This window comes from Phacochoerus africanus, chromosome 16 (assembly GCF_016906955.1).
Source record: "Phacochoerus africanus isolate WHEZ1 chromosome 16, ROS_Pafr_v1, whole genome shotgun sequence".
NCBI classification, from domain to species: domain Eukaryota; kingdom Metazoa; phylum Chordata; class Mammalia; order Artiodactyla; family Suidae; genus Phacochoerus; species Phacochoerus africanus.
The window spans coordinates 19,760,673-19,780,435 of NC_062559.1; the positions used below are offsets into that span (position 1 = coordinate 19,760,673).

Below are 19,763 nucleotides of genomic sequence, written 5' to 3' on the forward strand. Positions count from 1 at the left end.
CCCAGTTTTGTTGTCATGATCAGCTTTAAGAATCTTTAGAAGATTATGAATTTCTGAATTTTGGTTGAAAAGACTAAATCATCCCATGATTCCAAAAACCCAAATCTTCCGAAATCTTCTAACATCCAACTAATTCCGCTGCTGTTTTAGGACTAGAGGAGAGGCCGGCTCTGTAGGCCAGCAGCGTCTCCCTTCCGTGGTCTCTTCCGCTAGGAGACGGAGTGATGAGCACGCTACGGACCCCCAGACCTGTCAGTGAAGTGGGAGTGGGGGGAGGAGGAGAGTGAGCCTGGGTGTAGACAGGCAGCTGGAAATCACCTCCCCCGCTGTGTCCTCCGAAAGCCTTTGCCTGGGGACACGGCCCGCTGCCGGCCGTGGCAGGAGGCGACTGGCTCCACCATCTTTTGAGAATCTTGCCCCTTTTCCCCATCATGTGTCAACATCTTTCCATTTCCTAGCGGTGACCGGGAGCTGAAAGTGCTCAGCAAGCCTGACTGCTAAGGACGTGCATTTGGCACACTATAGAAAAAAAAAGGGGGAAAACGAAGAAGGTAGGCCTTATCATTACCAGGATTTTCTCCTAAAAGAAAGTGAGATAAGGGTAGCATTCTGCTCCATTTAAAGATAAATTCAAAGCTTAATTCACGCTTGGAATTTAACTGCTCTGAAGGCACAGAATAAATCCTGGAAGAGCCCAGGGCCTTCTCATACCCAGTCAGCACTCTGGGCACAGACCGTGCCTTTCGACAAGAGCATCTCAGAAAACGGCACCTTCTCTTTCTAGCTCTGACAAAAAGAGTTACGCACATGGGCCGATGTGTGTGTTCCTCTCCACGAATGACAAGGTAGCACTACAGTTCTAACAACAAGGTATAAATGTCTACACATGTGGAATCATGTATAAAATCTTCAGACCAGATCCAGAGGTACTGCGGCTTGGACTCAAAGTCAAGGTAAAGTTGATTTTTTTTTTTTTTAGGGGTGCACCCACAGCATATGGAGGTTCCCAGGCTAAGGGTCTAATCGGAGCTACAGCTGCCGGTCTGTGCCACAGCCACAGCCACACCAGATCTGAGCCGTATCTGCGACCTACACCACAGCTCATGACAATGCCAGATCCTTAACCCACCAAGTGAGGCGAGGGATCAAACCTGCAACTCATGGATACTAGTCGGATTCGCTTCCGCTGCACCACGACAGGAACTCCAAGGCAAAGTTTTAAAGTTAAGTGCATGGGGCGCTGCCCCTGCTTCCTGCCTTTCCACAGTGAGCTGTGACTGGACAGGAAGTCCATCAAGCCCCGCGGTTGGATGACTTCATCTTTTGTCCCCATACCTCCTCTTTCCAGGGCTCGGGAGCTCTCACCTCTCTTAATAACCATTACCTTATTCGCACATTGCCCCTTGTCCTCTTGGATGGCCTGGGTGGTCTTGAGCTGTTGCAGCTCCTCCTGGCAGAGCAGGAAGTCCTGCTCGAGCTGATCGTACATGTGCTTCTGCTGCTCCAGCGCATCCCGGCTGGTCTGGTGGAGCCGCTTCACCTCCTGCAGCTGGGCGCGCATCTCCGCGTACTGGGGCGGGGGAGGCAGACCCTGCCGTCACCCCAGCAGCCCCTGTGGCTGCACCCCCTCCTGGTTTCATCCCAACGGGGACGACCTGTGATGGGCCAGTCCCTAACAGGCTCTACCCTGGGACGCCCTCTTTTGGTGGTGAAGGGAAGGGGCTTCCTTTTGACAGGTTCATTTTCTTTTGCTTTTTGCTTTTTAGGGCTGTAGTTGTGGCATACGGAAGTTCCCAGACTAGGGATCTAATCAGAGCTGCAGCTGCACGCCTACACCACAGCCACAGCCACACGGGATCTGAGCCACGTCCGTGATCCACACCACGGCTCACGGCAACGCCAGATCCTTAATCCATTGAGCGAGGCCAGGGATCGAACCCACATCCTCATGGATACTAGTTGGGTTGGTTTCCACTGTGCCACAACAGGAACCCCCTACAGGCTGATTTTCTGATTCAAAATTAAAGGAAGCTGGGCGCATCATGACCCTCGGAGATCACTTTTCCACTAAGCACCTTCTTCTCTCCTTGCCGCCAAGAGCTCCTCCACAGAACTCCTACCATCCCTCTCCTCCTGGGTCCTCTCATGGGAGAGCCTGCCGCTACCTTCTCTGTCACCTGCAGCTTCCTTTACCTTCTCTCTGCTGTCTTGGAAGGAGGCCACGACGCCCTTGAGGTGCTGCACCTCCGCCTCGTGGCACTGCAGGTTGTCCCGCAGCTGCTGCTGCACGTCCAGCAGCTTGTCCTTCTCACACGTGATGTTCTGGTACTGCAGCTGCAGCTTCTGGAGCCGGCACAGTAACTCCTGCGGTGGAGGGGCCCGGGGCAGTACCTCTGGGATCCGCAGCCACTCTTCTGCTTGAGTCGCTCTCAGACTCGGACAGTCTGAGAACCCGCTTCCCCCTGCCCTGCACTTGGGGGGTCCTCTCAGCTGGCGGAGGACTCCTGGACTTCCTCACCTGTGGCACCGCACAGGGGGTCGCTGGCGCAATCTCGATGCGCTGCTCTTATCCCCTTCCCCCCCCCGAGCCTCTTGGCACCTAAGCGGCCCCTCACCTCTGGTTGTTGTTACCTTCTCACTTTGGCTTTCTACGACTTGGGATTTCGTGATTTTGAGCTGCCGGAGCTCAGCCTGAAGTTGTAGCTGCACCTTCAAGAGCTCATTCTGCTCATCCTGGCTAGCATCATACTTTTGCTGTAGGGCACAGAGTCTGGTCCGCAGCTCCTCGTTCTGCGGTGGGGAGGGTGTGGACAGAACGGTTACGCTCATGAATCAGCAGACCCCTCTCCAGACCAGAGTGGCTCGTTTCCAGATGCAGACATCCTGAGGAGCTCCCACGGGCCCATGGTTTAGTGTCTTCTCTGGGGCAGACGCTGGATAATGACCACCGTTCCTAGAATGCCATGCTGTGTGACTTTGCCAACTGCTCTCTGGTGGAATGTACCCCTGGTTGCAGGGCAAGGGTCAGCAGAATGCAGCCTTCCTCTGGGTCGGGCCTCCCCTGAGGGGGCGGCTCCATGTGGGCCCTCTGCCCTCCCCGATGCCCTTCCCCTGTCAGTGTTTACCTGGGTGACGTCATGGGAAGTCTGAAACCGAAGCACCTCGTTCTGTGCGCACTTGAGCTCCCTCTGCAGCCGCCTCTGCTCCTCCTCGCTGGTCCGGTGATGATGCTGCAGCTCTTGCAACTCACAGCACAATTTCTTACACTGTGTGGGAAACGGATCAGGAAGGCTGACTTACTACGAGGGGCACGCACACTCCGGGAACGGGCTTGGGCAGAGCATGGCGTTCTTTTTACTGGGATATTTCCAGCAGGCGAGCAAGCAAGCCCGTGGAGTACCATCTCCTGCCACAGCACGTGCCTCCTTCGTCAGCCTCATGTCCAAGGAGGTATTGCTGCCACAGGCCAGGAGAAGGTGAGAAGCAGCCAGTGAAGGGCGCCTGCCTCTCCCTACCTTGCTCTGCATGTCATGCATCTGCTCCTCAGCTCCCAGCAGCTGCTGTCGCAACAAATGCATTTCAGGATCAGGCTCCAGGAAGTCGGCTTCTGAAGTCTGAGACTCTGCTGACATCATACTCCGCAGTGTTTGGGACTCCAGCCACCTTTCTGTTGCTCTTCGTGTCCTGTAACCCAGAACCCCAGAGCCACGACTGGGAGAGAGCTCTGCCTGGCATCACCTGCCAGGTGTGCTTGGTCCTGATGCCTTGTTTTAGGCAAAGGATAGTCAGGAGCCTTCTACATTGTGATTCACCTCTCAAACACGCTCAGGAGATAACGGAAAAGCCCCTAGCACCTCCATCTGCAAAGGCTTGTCTGGCTCTGGGAGTGCTAGTCCAGCTGGGCTCGAGGTTGGGCCTGGAGTCAAGCCAGCTCCAATCTGGAGGCAATATGCCATTAGACTGAATAAAGTCTGTGAGGACAACCAAGGATTGCTACTCATCTACACTAGGGCAGAGCACACCAGAACTAATGCTGAGAATGGAAGAGAACCAAATTTTATTTTATTTTTTTGTCTTTTCTAGGGCCGCACCCGCGGTGTGTGGAGGTTCCCAGGCTAGGGGTCTAATCAGAGCCGTAGTCGCCGGCCTACACTAGAGCCATAGCAATGTGTGATCCAAGCCGTGTCTGCGACCTACACCACAGCTCACGACAATGCTGGATCCTTAACACACTGAGCAAGGCCAGGGATTGAATCAGAAACCTCATGGTTCCTAGTCAGATTCCTTAACCACTGAGCCACGATGGGAACTCCGAGAGAACCAAATTTTATTTATTTTTGTTTGTTTGTTTGTTTTGCTTTTTAGGGCTGCACCTGCAGCACATGGAGGTTCCCAGGCTAGGGGTCTAATCAGAGCTACAGCCACCAGCCTACACCACAGCTCACGGCAATGCCGGATCCTTAACCCACTGAGCAAGGCCAGGGATTAAATCCTCAATCTCATGGTTCCTAGTCGGATTCATTTCCACTGCACCACCATGAGAACTCCAGAAGAGAAGTAAATTTTAGAACTCACTCAACTCTAGTCCTGGGATACCTGGATTGGATCCCCAGGTCTGCTGCCTGGCAATATCCATACCCTTTGGATACCATGCTAAGGACCAGCCCTCCAGGAGCCGAGCGAAGCTTGTGAGCCTGGCACCTGCGTTCACCGGTTCTACTCGGGGAAAGGGCCCCCGCCTCCGGGCTGTACCTCTCACTCTCCAGCTCTGCAAGCTGCCCTGTGAGGCTGCTGTTGCTCTCCTGCAGGGCCTGGTACTCCTCATTCAGGAAGCGGTAGCGGTCCCGCAGCTGCTGCAACTCTTCTGCAGAGGACAGGCAGAGAGGTGAGATCCCGTGGAGGAAGCACTGATGACCAGCCCCCAACTCTCCTGCCTAGAAATCTGACTGCAGAAAGCTGAATAGTTTCTCTTTTTCTAAAGACAGAAGAGATACCACATGCGGAGGCCTGGAAAGTTCCATGCTGCAATGGACCTCTGTCCTCTTTCAGATAATCGCCCTTCTTTTCATCTTCCTAGATTTCCCCTGTCTGCCCATCTTCAAAACCCCAACCAAGACAGAGTCTTGGGATTTTAGGAGCTTGTGAGCATTTTCTTGAAGTTCTTGGTTTATTGTATTTAAAGTTTCCATTCAACTGTTTATGGTTGGTTTCCTCTCACACTTTTAGCACAAAAAGCTGAGAGCGTGAACGGTCAGATGTCACACTGCCAGGCCTGGGCTTTCAACACAACCCGGGCACCCTTTTACTTTCTGACATCCTCTTACTGCCTTTATCACCACACTGAATATATTGGCCTGTACGCGGTCAAGAATTCTAATGATCTTCTATGTGCTAACGAAAAAGCCCACACCAACCACACGCAGAAATCATCCGCAGGCATCAGCAGAGATCTCTCTTGAAATGCCCCTAAGTTCCAGAAACCAATACTTTTTAATGCTGTGATAATAGGAACACCCATATCTATTGTACCTCTCCATGGTAAAGAATTATTTCTCAGAATACTAATTCTGCTGATTTCTTTGTTTGTTTTGTTTTATGCTTGGTGGTTCCCAGGCTAGGGGTCAAATCAGAGCTACAGCGATGCGGGATCTGAGCTGCGACTGCAACCTACACCACAGCTCGAGGCAACGCCGGATCCTTAACCCACTGAGCGAGGCCAGGGATTGAACCCGCAACCTCATGGTTCCTAGTCGGATTTGTTTCCGCTGTACCACAATAGGAACTCCTGCTGATATTTAAAGAACAGTAACTTGCTCTAATTAGGACACGAAGCCTATCTTACCTACAGGTAAGAGTCAATACCCTGAAACTCATTTCTAACGTTCCCTCTGTATTCCAATCAAAAGTCCTCCACATACGACCAATTACCATAGAAGGCAAGAAAGAAACGAATCTTTAATGAAAACCGACCATGTGCTAAGCATTAGCCTCGATGACTCCAGCCTCGGATTCAGTTGTGTGTGAGTGCTTTCAACACGCCAAGTGTGTCATTTAATCCCCAAAATAGCCCTACAAGGTTTTTTTTTTTTCTTTTAAAATTAACTTTTAGCATTCGAATAGTTTTCGATTTACAGAAAAGTTGCAAAGATAGCGCAGAATTCCCTGGGAGTGTCCTCACCCAGCGTCCCTGCTGTTAACATCTTCCCACGGGTACATCTGTCACGACTAAGGACTGAACACTGGTACTTTACTGTTAACTAAGCTCTACACTGTATGCAGATCTTTCCCCATTTCCCCTAAGGTCCTTTTCCTGTTCCAGGATCCCATCCAGCTGGAAAGTTTTCTTAGTCAAGGCTCACAGCTGTGGAAACTGAGGTTCAGGAGTTCCCGTCGTGGCTCAGTGGTTAACGAATCCGACTAGGAACCATGAGGTTGCGGGTTCGATCCCTGACCTCACTCAGTGGGTTAAGGATCTGGCATTGCCATGAGCTGTGGTGTAGGTCGCACCACAGCTCATGGCAATGAGCTCATGGCACAGCTCGGATCCCAGGTGGCTGTGGCTGTGGCATAGGCCGGCAGCTACAGCTCCAATTCAGCCTCTAGCCTGGGAACCTCCATATGCCATGGGAGCGGCCCTAGAAAAGGCAAAAAGACCAAAAAAAGAAACAGGTTCAGAGAGACAATAACCAGGCTTAGTTCAACCCTGCTAACTGGGAGAGCTGAGATTCTGAACTCAGGTCTGCTTAACTCCAGCCCCAGCCTTTCCCCTGCGCTGGCCTCCCTCGCCTGGTACCACCAGCCCAGAGGCTCTTCCGAGAGGCCTGTTAGGGCTGGGAAAACTTGCAGTTCTTTGAATCCCTGTTGGTTGCCTCTGCTTGACCCGGGCCAGCACAGGGCCTCCCATTATACCCAGATCATAAATCGAGCCTCAGAATAGAGGCAAACTCTCTGATGTCAGGAAGCCTAGCAACGAGCTGGGAGGCTCGCTGAGAGCAGAGCTCTTGCTTTTGAGTACCTCATGTTTTACTGGAAATAACCTCTCTTCCTCTCCAGCTGTCTCACGCTCTGCTTTGCTGTCTCCTAAAACTTCTACTTGGGAGGGCTAAAGAACAGTAAAAATTATCAGCCAGGGACGCTGGAGGAGGACTGGAGCCTCCACCCACCCCCGAACGTGACCCAGGCAAAGCACCATGATGCCAGAGCAGGAGGAGTTTTCCAAGGTGACCGGCCCCTATAATGCCCACCCCAGAACTGGAAACTTCCCCAGGAAGGGCTTTAGCACAGGCAAATCAACAAATGCCAATGGGTCTCAGAGCAAGAATTCTCAGGGTGCAGCTCCACGGTGCTATCACAACGCCACTATGGACCTGGTTACGTGACATCCAGTTTTTCTCTTTTACAGTCTTGGGTCCAACCCGGAGGTTTTCTCCAGGGGCTCTCAATTCACGACCTAAGCCTGCCTTCAACCATCCTCTTGTACACGAACTCCTTCTGCTGGATCTGCTTTCTCATACCTTGCATCTCAGAGAAGTCGGAGAGACTTAAGCTGTTGGAAGGGTCAGAGGTCTTCATTTCCATTTCTGCGCGGAGCGTGGTGATCTCCATCTCATACTCTCCCCGGATGCGCTCCATGTCCTCGAGTTCATTCCGCATCCGGCAGATATCCTCCTGCAGGGAGGCGATGTCACTCTCGTGATCGGTCGCAGAATCTTCCGCTGCTTGCCGCAGATTCTGGATCTCAGCCCGGGCCAAGTGCAGCTCCTGTTCTATCTCCTTAAGTTCATATTCTTTGTCACGCTCCAAAAGGGAAATCTCCTCCCGCAGAGAGCGCAGCTCGCCTGCAAAGCCCAAAGGTTGAGGTGAGCGAGAGGATAAGTCAGCAAATCTACCCTATTCTAGAGGCACAGAGTTAAAGGCAGACTGATTTCTCATCTGGAAACTCCTGGTCTTTACCCCATCAGAGAAGTATGGCCTCACCTGGGATGGAATAAAGGGCACACCTAAGGGAACAGACTGAATCTGTGGGACGGTGCAGTAGAAAAGCAGGCCTTGGGAGTTCCCGTGGTGGCTCGGCAGTAACGAACCTGACTAGTATCCATGAGGATGTGGGTTCGATCCCCGGCCTCGTTCAGTGGGTTAAGGATCTGGAGTTGCCATGAGCTGTGGTGTAGGTCGCAGACGTGGCTTGGATCCCGCGTTGCTGTGGCTGTGGCGTAGGCTGGCAGCTGCAGCTCTGATTCAACCCCTAGCCTGGGAACCTCCATCAATCTTGGATGAGGCCCTGAAAAAGCCAACCAAACCAACAAAAAAGTAGATCTTGAGGCTTGGCATCAAAAACAACTTAGGTTCCTCCAAACAAGAAGTACTAAGTGCTTCTAAGAAACTGCCTGACAGTTAGAGGCCAAACCTAAAATCTATAGCATCTTACTGACGCCCTGAGTCTTAAAAAGTCCCTACTAAGAAAATTTACACATTGGAGTTCCTGCTGAGGCTCAGTGGATTAAGAACCTGTCTGCGGCAGACTGGGTCACTGTGGAAGTGTGGGTTCGATCCTCAGCAGGTGCAGTAGGTTAAAGGATCTGGCATTACTGCAGCTGCTGCATAGACTGCAGTTATGACTGGGATTCAATCCCTCACCCAGGAACTTCCATATGCCATGGGTGTGGCCATAAAAAAATTTACACAGACAATTCTCATCTATTCGGTCTGTAAGCTCAGAAATTACAGCGCCTCAGATCTCCCATGAGCAGCCTGTGCACGTACTAGTCCCAAAACAATTGTGTATTTAGAGCTCACAGCTGAAATTCAAATATAGGTTCATCACATGATAACCAAACATGAGAAAATAACCTAGATGCTGCGGTACATTGAGGGACTGTTTAAACTCAAGAAGGTTAGCACTTCCCTTGCGGTGCATTGGGTTAAGGATCCTGCACTGTCACTGCAGAGGCTCAGGTTGCTGCTGTAGCACAGATGTGATCCCTGGCCCAGGAACTTCTACATGCTGCAGGTGGAGCCAAAAAAAAAAAAAAAAAAAAAAAAAGTTGAAGGTTCAATAGCATACTGGCAGCATTTAAAAGAAACTGGCAGATCTATAAAGAAGACATGAAAATGCTTCCATAATATACTAACTAAAAAGAAAAATGAGGGCGTTCTCTTGTGGAGCAGCAGGCAAAGATCCGTATTGTCACTGCAGTGGTTTGGGTCACTGCTGTGGCACAGTGTCAATCCCTGGCTGGCCTAGGAACTTCTGCATGCCATGGACATGGCCCAGAAAAAAAAAAAAAAAAAAGAAAGAGAGAACGAATAGAAAGAAAAATGAACTGTAAAATATATGGTGTTATCTATTTTTGCAAAAACTATGTATACAAATAATATATAATGCAAATACAGGAAGACATAAAAAAAGGTCTGGAAAGATCTATGTCCTAAATCATAAAGCATAGTTGCTTCTGAGGAACAAGACAGCGTGTGACAGGGGCTTTTACTTGCCACATCATATATATCAGTGCTGACTTTTCACAACAAAGTGAAAAGTCAGCACTGAATCCTATATTTTATAATAGGATTTAATGTACAAAATAAGTGTGTCAGAGCTCTCAGTATCTGTGGCGCATCTCAAGGTTTCTAGATACAGGTACCCATCTGGGATCCAGGAGAACCTAAAAGGAGATTGAGAGTAAAAGGCACTGCCACCAATAGCGAATTCAAAATCTGGGCGTCAGGATTGGGCAATTAGTGAGGACTGGGTGGGGAGGGTCAGGATTCCCACAAACTCTTTGCAAGGCACACTCTCTCCAGCCCTCGCCCCCAACACCTGCTCATTCTACTCACCAGATTTCATCGTTCCCTAGCCTCTCTCCCTACCTCCTTAAAAAACTAAGCAAAGTCCTCCATGAAATAGTCTCACAGCCCCTTGTGCTCTGCAGTGTGTGTGTGTGTAAAACGTTGGTCTCCCCCTTACTTTGTTGTAAGCTTCACGAAGACCAGAAGTGTGTGCTTTGCTCACCATTCCAAGATCTGCCAGGGAACACTGCACACTGCACTCAATAACTACCTGCTGTATTCATGCATAAATGAGGCAGGGTTTCACCTGGTACACAAACTTTTACTGAGGATCGTGGGTACAGAATTACACATTTGGCGTTTTTTGTTGTTGTTGTTTTGCTTTTTCTTAGGGCCACACCTGTGGCATACGGAGATTCCCAGGCTAAGAGTCAAATTGGAGCTGCAGCCACCAGCTTACTCAGCCACAGCAACTTGGGATCTGAGCCATGTCTGCAACCTACACCACAGCTCACAGCAACGCCAGATCCTTAACCCACTGAGCAAGGCCAGGGATTGAACCCGCAACCTCATGGTTACTAGTCGGATTTGTTTCCCATGTGCCATAATGGGAACTCCCAGGTTTTTTTGTTTGTTTTTCAAACTAGAAGAGAACACAGGTGTTTGAGAAGAAAAATTTGGACATACTGCACATACAAATGCTGAGTGGACAGGGTGTCTCTGGTGCAAAGAGGAATGTCTCCCGCCTTCCTCTGCCAAGGTCACCTGTGCTACATCTTTTTGCCAGCCTTTCCTTCTCCACAATCATCCTGTCTCCGCTCCTTGGTCTGTTCAAAAAGTATTAATTGATCACTTCTGGGCCAAGGCCAAACATCTCCATTTAGATTTTGACTTCCTTCCTCTTTGAAATAAAGTCCTTGCTGTTCCCACTACTGAAGGTCTGCCTCTTGGAACCTACAGTCTAGTGGCGAGACACCAAGACCACCTGCTATCAGGACAAAGGCCTGGGAGGGTTTTCTGCTCCTTCCACCTCCTCACTAGGCCTTTGATGTTAGGGTTCAAATCTCCCCTGCCTTCTCCCCTGGGGTCTAGCCCTAAAAACTGGCATTTTCAGATCCACTGGGGAATGGAAGAAGGTGCCCTCGGCCTCGAGAAGCTTTTCGTTAGAAACACAAAGGAGTGGACAGGGGAGGCGAGGAGGCCCGAGGGATGGGAAGCTGAGCGGGCCGGACCTTCTGGACCTTCTGGACCCTCCGGGTCGGCTGGCAGTCGGCAGGCCCTGACCGGTTCCGAAGAGCCGGTGCGACTGACAGTGGGCTGGAACCCTTCGGGCGAGGCCGAGGGGCCTGGAACCGGGATGTGGGTTCAGAGAAGTCAGTTCCCACTCACTGGTTATGGCCTCCATCCCGCCGGCTCCCCCCTCAAGCGGTCTCTTTGGGGGGCCTCCCGCCGCCGGCCGGTCCCGGCCCCCGAGGGGCTGTGGCGGCCGGAACGGCCTCTCGACACCTGCTACCTCCGCGGCCGCGCGCGCCCCCTCTTGGCGGAAACGGGCAACGCGCGCGCGCAAGGACTCTCCTGCTGCCGGGCGGGGTTTGGGTGCCTCCACCAGATCGGTGGTCCCACCGCACCCCCCGCACTTAGAGGAGACCTAACGCTGCAGTGGATCCTTTCCTTCATCAGACAAACAGGATCTAGTGTGTTCCATCCTCCGAGAACCAAGACATCAAAAGCTCCCCCTTGACTTCGTTTCCCTTATGTCTCTGCTTCCCTTTCAAACATGACCACGGGGATAATGGGTATTCACCTTTCACCTCCCCTTTCCTCTTCAGTCGCAATACAAGCAGGCGACTGTCTTCACTGAAATGTCTCAGAGCCCCCCGTCTGGCCACATCCAATGACCATCTTACCCGACTCAGCAACCGTCTGACACCGCTGATCACTGTCTCATGGAAGCACGTTCTGCCCAGGGCTTCCAGGTCACCAGATGCTTCCGGTGCTCCTCCTACTTCAGTCTCTTTTTTTTCATTTCTCCTTGCCTCCTGGACCTTTAAATTCCAGAGTATCCCTGGGACGAGATCCTTTTCTCACCCCTTCCTGTATCTCTCCATGTGATTTCGTGGTGCTCTCTCATAGACTCCAATGCCATCTGTTTGCTCCTGACTCCCAAATGTATCCCTCCAGCTCTGATTTCTCCCCGGTTCTAGATTCGTATACACAACTGCCTCCTTAATATATCCACTTAGATGTCAACAGCCATTTCGAACTCAACATGTAAGAAACACGTCTAGAACTGTTCCCTAGCCCCCAAGCTTGTTCCTTGTCCCATCATCCCCATTCCAATAAATGACACCACCATCCATCCAGTTTCTCAAGGCAAAGTCGTCTTTCATGTCTCTCTTACCCACCAAGCCAATGCAGCAAGTCCTGAGAGCTCCAACTTCAAATTATATCCAGAATCCTCTCCATTGCTACTGCTCTAATCCAAGCAACCACCATCTCTTGACTGGACTATTGCAGGAATTTGCTGACCAGATTCACTGTTTTGACTCCTTTCCTTTCACCCAATTTCCACACCGCAGCTGAATGCTCTTTTAAAAATCTAAAGCAGATTGTATCCCTCCAGCTCTGGCTAATAACCTCCCATCTTTTCCCACGAAGAATAAAAGTCAAACCTCTCAGCTATAAGGCCCTCTAAGGCCCTCTAATCTGAACTCTGCTTGGTTCTCAGGACGCTTTCTTGCCAGAATCCTCCACATGCCCTTTGCTCCAGCCACACGGGCCTTGGCTTTGTCCCTCAAACACGTGAAACTCACTCTTGCCCGTGAGCCTCTGCAGTGGCTACTCCAGCTTCCCAGCGTGCACCTCCCTCCTCTGCCTCATTATTCAGGTCTTAGCTCAAGTGCCTTCTTCTCAAAGAGGACTTTTCTAACTACCTTAACAAAAGTTTCCATCTTACCCCATTTCTGTCCTATCGCCACATTTTCTTCACAGCATTTACTGCCACCTGAACAGGTGGGGTGCGTCTTTTTTCTGCCTCGCCCCATTCTACACTTCATTAGGACAGGGATCTGGTCTGTCCAGCTCCTAGCTGGTCCCCCGAGTATACAGGCCCTCAATAAGTGGTTGGAAAGGCATGTGAATTAGCCATAGTTAACAGTTAAAGACCCAAGTCTCAGAAAGGTAAACGTGACTTGCCCAAGATCACAAAGCTTGTTAGGTGGCAGAGCCAGGCTCAAGCATCTAGGTGACCTGAGACCAAAGCTCACACTTTTCCCCCAGGGTGACACAGCGCCTGCCGTTTCTCTCCTCTTCCCACCCCCCCACCCCCACCCCTTTAAGGCCTCCTTTTTCGGCATCTCCCTTGACTTACATCTTCTTTCCCTACTCGTCTCCCCCACCCCCACACCCACCCCAGCTTGCTCCTCTCCAGACCTGCTCGCCGCCTTCCTTTTTTCTCCATTTATACTTCTCTTTTGGCTTGATCTCAGTTCTCCCTGCCGTTTTCTAGGGCAGCTCCCCGAAACCTTCCAAAAGCCCACAGATGTAACAAAACCTGCCTCTTTATTTGGCGGTGCAGTGGAATGTGGGACGCCTGCCTTGCTGGTTCCCAGAGACAAAGGGATGTGGGCGTTAGAAGAAAGGGCTCCTGGGGCCACCAGCTCAGTCCTAGGTGGCGAGGGGCGAGGGGCACGAGCTCATCCGCTTCCTTTAAAAGAGGCACAGCGGCCCCTCCAGTCACATCTCATTGGCTCGCTGCTCTTCCTTCCCAGGGTGCCCTTGGAGGACCAGGACAAGGCAATCTGGTCTAGAATTAAACCCTGACCACCGACACCTGGCACTGACCAGAAAAACAAAGAAAAAGGGCTGCAGGTGTGAAGAAGAGCGATTGAGGAGAGAAAGAAGAGCTGCAGGGAAGGGGTGTGAAATGGGAGGGCAAGAAGGGGGGGCACAGAAGAGCCAGTTGGAGAGGCACAAAGAAAAGAAATGAGCTAAACAGGAGACTGAAGGATCCGGCGTTGCCGTGGGCTGTGGTGTAGGTCGCAGATGTGGGTTGGATCCCACGTTGCTGTGACTCTGGCATAGGCTGGCAGTTACAGCTCCGATTCGACCCCTAGCCTGGGACCCTCCGTATGCCACGGGTACGGCCCTAAAAAAGCAAAAAATAAAATAAAATAAAAATTAATAAATAAATAAAGAGGAGGCTGGAGAGATAGGAGCAGGGCAAGCATAGTAGAAGAAAATGAGGGGAACGTATTGAATTCGGTCCTATTGGTCTGCGTGCCTCCGCCAAGCCCTCAAGACAAAAGTACTTGGCGGGCCCTCCAGTCTGAGTGCGGGATTTACCTTGGAGCTGCTGGATCTGCTTGGTGAACACCTCTGCCTGCTGGGCGCTGGCCAGCCGCTCATCCTCCAGGAGCCCTGCAGTGAAGGGGGAGCTGGCGTCAGGCCTGGGATCCAGTGAGCACAGAGCCTTTGGACCCCGGCCCTCGGGGTCCGTCACAGGCACTCACCCTGCAACTCCAGCGAGTCGTCCTCATGCTGCCCTGCCAGCTCCCGGGTCTCCTCCAGCTCTGCCACCAGCTGCAGCACCTGAGCCCTCAGCTCCTCCAGTTCGGTCTCCGTGAGGCTCAGGCCCCGGTGCTTACTGAGGGACAGGGAGCCCCCGCTTCCTCCCTTTTGCACCTGATCGTCCTCCTCTTCCCCCTCTTCTTCCTCTTCCTCCTCCTCTTCCTCCTCGTAGAGGGCTGGGAGTAACACTTCCCCTAGGAAAGACCCCCCACCCCCAGCGAGTAAGAGCCAGCTTCCTGTCCTTGGTCCTTCCAGGGCCCTCCAGCATGCTGTCCCAGGGCAGAGATGGTATCATAGTGCCACCTGGTGTCCCCCAAGGAGCCTCTGGGCAGGACCTGCACGCAGGACGAGTCCTCAGGTGTGAGGGTCGGGGTTGGAGGTAGCCCATCCCCCTTCCGGGCCCTTCCTGGACCAGTGCTGCACCTGGTGGCCTCCTAGTACTGCCTTTGGGCACACTGAGCAGCCAGGGGCCCGGCTGAGCCCCATGAGGCTCGCACAAGGATAGCTGCTTCCTCCAGCCTCGTCTCTGGGTAGTCAAGAAAGAGTCAGACACCGGGTGTGTCTTTAAGCCCAACAGGACAAGAATTACAGTTTGGGGGTTTGTACCAAGTTTACCAAGGATCCAGGTGGCTTGTGAGAAATTAGCCCTTCCATAATAAGAAAGCGTTGCCTGTCAGTCAGTAGAGAAAGAGACCAGCCGAAGAGAATCATCTGAAATGATTCTAAATGCTTTTCTGGACAAAGACGGGGCCCCTTTCAAATACATTCTATCGAATAGCCCTTTGGAAATTTTCTGCCAGGTCCACCTTTCTTTTCTGCTGTGTCAGGAGGCCTCCCCTCCTCTCCCTGAGTGTTCTGAGGCCTCTTCCCCTGCTGACCATAAGGCAGTTTTGGGGGGGGAAATCATGGGTTCTCCTTGTGAATAAAAGAAAGCCTGCCATTTTAATGCATTAAGAAATGGGGGTGTGCTGGTCCCCAGCCTCTGGCTGGTGAGCAACCCCTCTCCTTTGCTGCAATGCAGTTCCTCTCAATAGCAAAATCTTGCCTGGATGGCAAGAGCTTGCTTTGTTTTAAAATTCTCAATCTCTGGTCCATCTTTGTCTAATAATCACAGCCTAAGGTTCACCTGGGACCACTTGTCTCATCCGTCCCTCTTGGGGGAGCGTGGACGTGTGTGTAGGGACCTGGGGACCCAACACAGAAAGTCCTGGAGATAGGACCAGCATCCTTCTAGGGACCTCATTTAGGCAGCAAGTGCCAAGTTGTGTGGGTGTCGAGGGTGAGAGGCGCGTTGGGAGCTTGGGTCTTCTCGCCGGCCCCTCTCCCAGGCTCCCTCTTTCAGGCAGTAAGATAACCTAGAGAACCGAAGTCACAAGGCTTCCATTTGAAGTTAGTGGTGACACCAGAAAGACAATTCACATGCTCACTCCTCTGGCTTTTCAAAATAAGAGACAGCTTGGGATCTGGGTCGGGAGGCAGGGAGAACAAACCCCCTGCTGCAAAGCTGCTTCAAAGCTCTGTCCAAGGAGGCCTCTTTCTCTCTCTGGCAGCTCCCTGGGGACACACAACCTGGTTAGCTGGTGGTTAGGACCCCAAAGGGATGTACCCTGAACTTTCCCCAAAGCCCAAGCCCTGAGGAGGGTTGGAGGGGGCTGAGCTGAACTTGGGGAAGGGCTGTGTCCTGGCTCAGAGTTCTGGGGGTCAGAGGGAGGAAGGAGGAGAGCGAAGCTGGACGAGGCGGAGGGAAAGAAAGCTTTTGGGGAAAACTCACCCTCCATGGCTTGCATTCCACGCCGTTCCAGGGACCCCCAGCGTTGGCCTTTCTTCCTCTCACAACCGTCAGACACCTCGTAGGAGCCTAAAGTGGTCACTGTGGGTCCTGTGAGCAGGGAGAGAGGGGGCACTGTGGGATGCTAGGGGCGGCTGGGGGCTGGGGTGCAGCGGGGAGGGGAGGGGACATGCCTCCTAGCCCTTTGGAGCCCTGGGGTTTTTCATCCCAGTGGAAGTACTTGGCTTAGTCTGCCCGGGGCTGCGACTCTCCGCCCCAGGTGGCCCCTCAAGCGGGCCTGCGGGGACACCGCTCTGCACTGCCCAGCTTCTCTGCCCCCCAGTCCGTGCTCCTCTCCCTTGCACAGACAGAAAGGGCGTGTGTGTGTGTCTCTTTAGCCCAGAGGGGACAGGCAAGGATGGCAGAGGGCGGGAGCCAGCAAAGAGAAGAGGCTCAAAGGGTGAGGTGGAAGGGGAAGGGGTGAGGGGACGCGTGCGGGATGGGGGTCTGGACTGGGGCCGCTGCCGTCCATTCCAGTCTCTCACTGGACTTCGTCCTCCCAACTCCGCCCCTCGCTCCGAAGCCTTCAGGGTCCGAGCAGGTGCGGGGTCTGGAGCCCCCAAGGCAAAAAGCACCGTCAGGCTGGAGAGACCAGATGGAGCGGGCTCAGGGGAGGGACTGCCAGGGATGATGCGGCCGGTGTGGGGAAGAGCCAGCCCGGAAAGATGGAGCCGGAGCCCGGGCGGGGGGCAGGATGGAGGAGGAAGACTTAGGACGGAGAGGTGGGGAGCAGCGGAGGGGGAGAGGACCTAGGGGTCTGGAGGGAGGAGAGATGGAGAAGAGGAAGGAGCGGCGGTGGCGAAGTGAGGGAGGGGCGCTCTGACCTGGACCCGGGCAGCTCCAGCCCGCGGCGCCCGCGCCGGCCCCGGCGCCCGCCTCCATGGCCACTCGCGCCGCCGCCGCCGCCGCCGCCCGGAGCAGCCGCCGCCGCCGCCAGGCCGAGGACCGGAGCCGGGTGCGCAGGGGAAGGGAGGCCGGGCCGGCCGAGGGGGCGGGGCCTGGCCAGGCCACCTGACGCCGCCGCCGCCGCCGCCGCCGCCCGGAAGCCGGCCCTGCACCCCAGCTCCCGGACCCGGTGCAAGCGCGTCGCCAGACACGCCCCGAGGCCCGCGCCGAGGGAGCGACCGGCTCCCCTGGTTTGGCGGTGGGTCCTGCCGGGAGGCGGCTGCGTGGGGGCACCCCTCTGCGCCATGTGCCAGGGCCCGGTCCTGCTCGGCGGTGGGGAAGGAAAAGCAAGCACCAGGAGAGCCAAATCCTCCTGGCCTGTTTCCTCCAAATGCGCGGTTGCTCACACGCCCCTTGCTCCCCACGGCTGAGCGGCGCCCTCCACCTGGGCAGTCAGCGCAGACCCCCCGGCCGCCAGCCTCAGCCTCAGGGCTGCTCCAGGGCTGGAGGAGTGAAACCGAAGCCAGGATACTTCAACTGCGGGCCTTGATCTCTCTGCTGGCCTTGCGCCCTCCGCCAAGCCACAAACAGGGACCTTCTTAGAAGGGGCCGCTCCGGGACCCCACGCAGTCCTTAGTGTCGAAGACCTTTCTCCATTGCCTGCCTTCCCACCGGGCCCCAGGCCCGGTGGTCTGCAAACCACAACCCCTACTCACCTAGCCTCTGCAGCTGTTTAGAGTGGGCACTGCCGATTTTCACTCTCATAGAAGGGAGATGTGAAAGCCCAGATAGCTTATTTCACTCAACCGCTCCTTCAAGGAACTTCTTCCAAGTGCCAGATTTTGGCGAACCAATTGGTCTCACGCCTCTGCAGGTCTCAGCCAGGAAAGAAATGGGTACACTTGGGAACCCGGAGGTTCCAGCACATCTGGAAAATCACTGGGAGATTCCTAAACCAGGGACAGTCCCTTCTCTTGTGCATCCACTTACAAGGTCATGGGCATATATTGTCTGGATCACGCCCACCGGCTCCCAAGTTCACAAGCCCTCCATATTCCTCAGGAGAGAAGCCCTTCTTTGCCTGGACATCCCCTACGTACCCTTAAACACTCAGCTGGGAGTCATCTCTTGGCAGCCATTCCTGACTCACCACCCAGCCAACCCATTAGATGCTCCTGCTGTGCTCCGACCCCTCCCCCTTCCCTCTAAGCAGCACCAGTCACTCTAGGTTGTCAAGGTCATGTTCTGACTTTCCTGTCAGCCCAGTGTTTTGAAGACTGGGAAATTGCCTTAGTCGTTTTTGTATCTCCAGTATCTAAATCATTGACACAGAATAAATGAGTGAAGTTAAATCTCCTAATTAATGCTCTGCTTATCATTTAACGTATGATCCCACACTTAAGGTGTTCAGCGTTGCCTATTAACAATAGTATTGGAGTTCCCGTCGTGGCGCAGTGGAAACGAATCCGGCTAGGAACCATGAGGTTGTGGGTTCAATCCCTGGGCTCGCTCAGTGGGTTAAGGATCCGGCATTGCCGTGAGCTGTGGTGTAAGTAGCAGATGCAGCTGGGATCTGGAGTTGCTGTGGCTGTGGCGTAGGCTGGTGGCAACAGTTCCGATTCGACCTCTACCCTGGGAACCTCCATATGCCATGGGTGCAGCCCTAAATAGACAAAAGACACACACGCAAAAAAACACAAAAAACAAAAAACAAACCCAATAATGTTGCCTATAAATCTCTCTCTCTCCTCCCCTCCTTCCTCCCTCTCATACCTCCAGCCTGGTATGTGCTCCGAGAGATGGTGAGCACAGATCAAGATGTTTCATTTGCTCCTCAGAGGACTGAGCTCCACTCCAGAGCCTGGGATCAAGGCGATCCAGTCTGGAGAAAGGCTGTCGAGCAAGCCCACCCAGAACATCTGCTGCAGACATCAGGCCTGTCCAGACTTGGGGAGCAGGGCAGTTGTCAGGGATGATGGAAAGGAGCTGGCATTGTGTAGGGCTCTGGGGAATGACGGAGTCTAATCCTACAAGGAGAGTGACTGGTCTGCCCCAGCACAGCTCCTGGTTCTGGCCGAACTACCAAGGTCAGTTAGCAGTAGACCTTGAGCGCTGACCTCTTGGCTGATGGAAGGGAGGAAGTTGTCAACTGTAACATCCGGGGGTCCAAGCTTTCCTCGGGGAGCTCTGATCCGGAGTATTAGGACTAATCTCTCCCTGGCTCCAGAGGTGCAGGTCACCATTCACCCTTAACTTGGGGAGTGTTCAGGAGAGACCAGAACCAGTCTTTTTTCGGGACCCAAATGTGGTTAAACTAGGCCAGACCAGTACAGGGTTGAGGGTGAGAGTAAAGGTAGGAAGCCGAGGGAAAGGGCTTAGCAGGTAAAAGGGGGGGGGGGGGAAGTGGACTGTGGTCCAAGGATGTATCTTTGAAGGGCTAGGAATGCTGGGGACCCCAGCCAGGTGATCAGCTTAGGGGGATGATCTGAATTAATCCTTGTAATCCCCGGACCCAGGACTCAGCCTCCGTCCAAATCCCATCCCAGCAGATCGTCTTCTCTGAGGATGATGCAGCCATTTATCCCCCTTGACCCTTATTTCTAAAGGCCTAGATCCTCTCATTAAAAAGAAAAAAAAGGGAATCTTTTAAAGATGCAAAGAGTACAGTACAGAAAATAACATTAAAATTAATATC

The 19,763-nt window shown here is 53.2% G+C and overlaps 1 protein-coding gene across 6 annotated transcripts in view; it reads right to left on the reverse strand.

The window, feature by feature from the left end:
- The window catches only part of CCDC136 (coiled-coil domain containing 136), a 30,125-nt gene extending 13,054 nt beyond the window's left edge, over positions 1 to 17,071 (reverse strand). For 5 of the 6 annotated variants that reach the window (XM_047763411.1, XM_047763415.1, XM_047763414.1 and 2 more), the window contains exons 1-11: positions 17,008 to 17,071; positions 16,127 to 16,234; positions 14,298 to 14,549; positions 14,131 to 14,205; positions 7,515 to 7,838; positions 4,753 to 4,864; positions 3,516 to 3,684; positions 3,126 to 3,266; positions 2,632 to 2,790; positions 2,194 to 2,364; positions 1,385 to 1,570 (exon numbers count right to left, since the gene is read on the reverse strand). In XM_047763411.1, coding sequence (XP_047619367.1) covers positions 1,385 to 1,570; positions 2,194 to 2,364; positions 2,632 to 2,790; positions 3,126 to 3,266; positions 3,516 to 3,684; positions 4,753 to 4,864; positions 7,515 to 7,838; positions 14,131 to 14,205; positions 14,298 to 14,549; positions 16,127 to 16,234; positions 17,008 to 17,065 — 1,755 coding nt within the window. In that variant the 5' untranslated portion in view covers positions 17,066 to 17,071. The remainder of the gene's footprint in view (positions 1 to 1,384; positions 1,571 to 2,193; positions 2,365 to 2,631; positions 2,791 to 3,125; positions 3,267 to 3,515; positions 3,685 to 4,752; positions 4,865 to 7,514; positions 7,839 to 14,130; positions 14,206 to 14,297; positions 14,550 to 16,126; positions 16,235 to 17,007) is intronic. The other variant, XM_047763413.1, reaches the window with a different exon arrangement.
- Between the last annotated feature and the right edge of the window lie 2,692 nt (positions 17,072 to 19,763).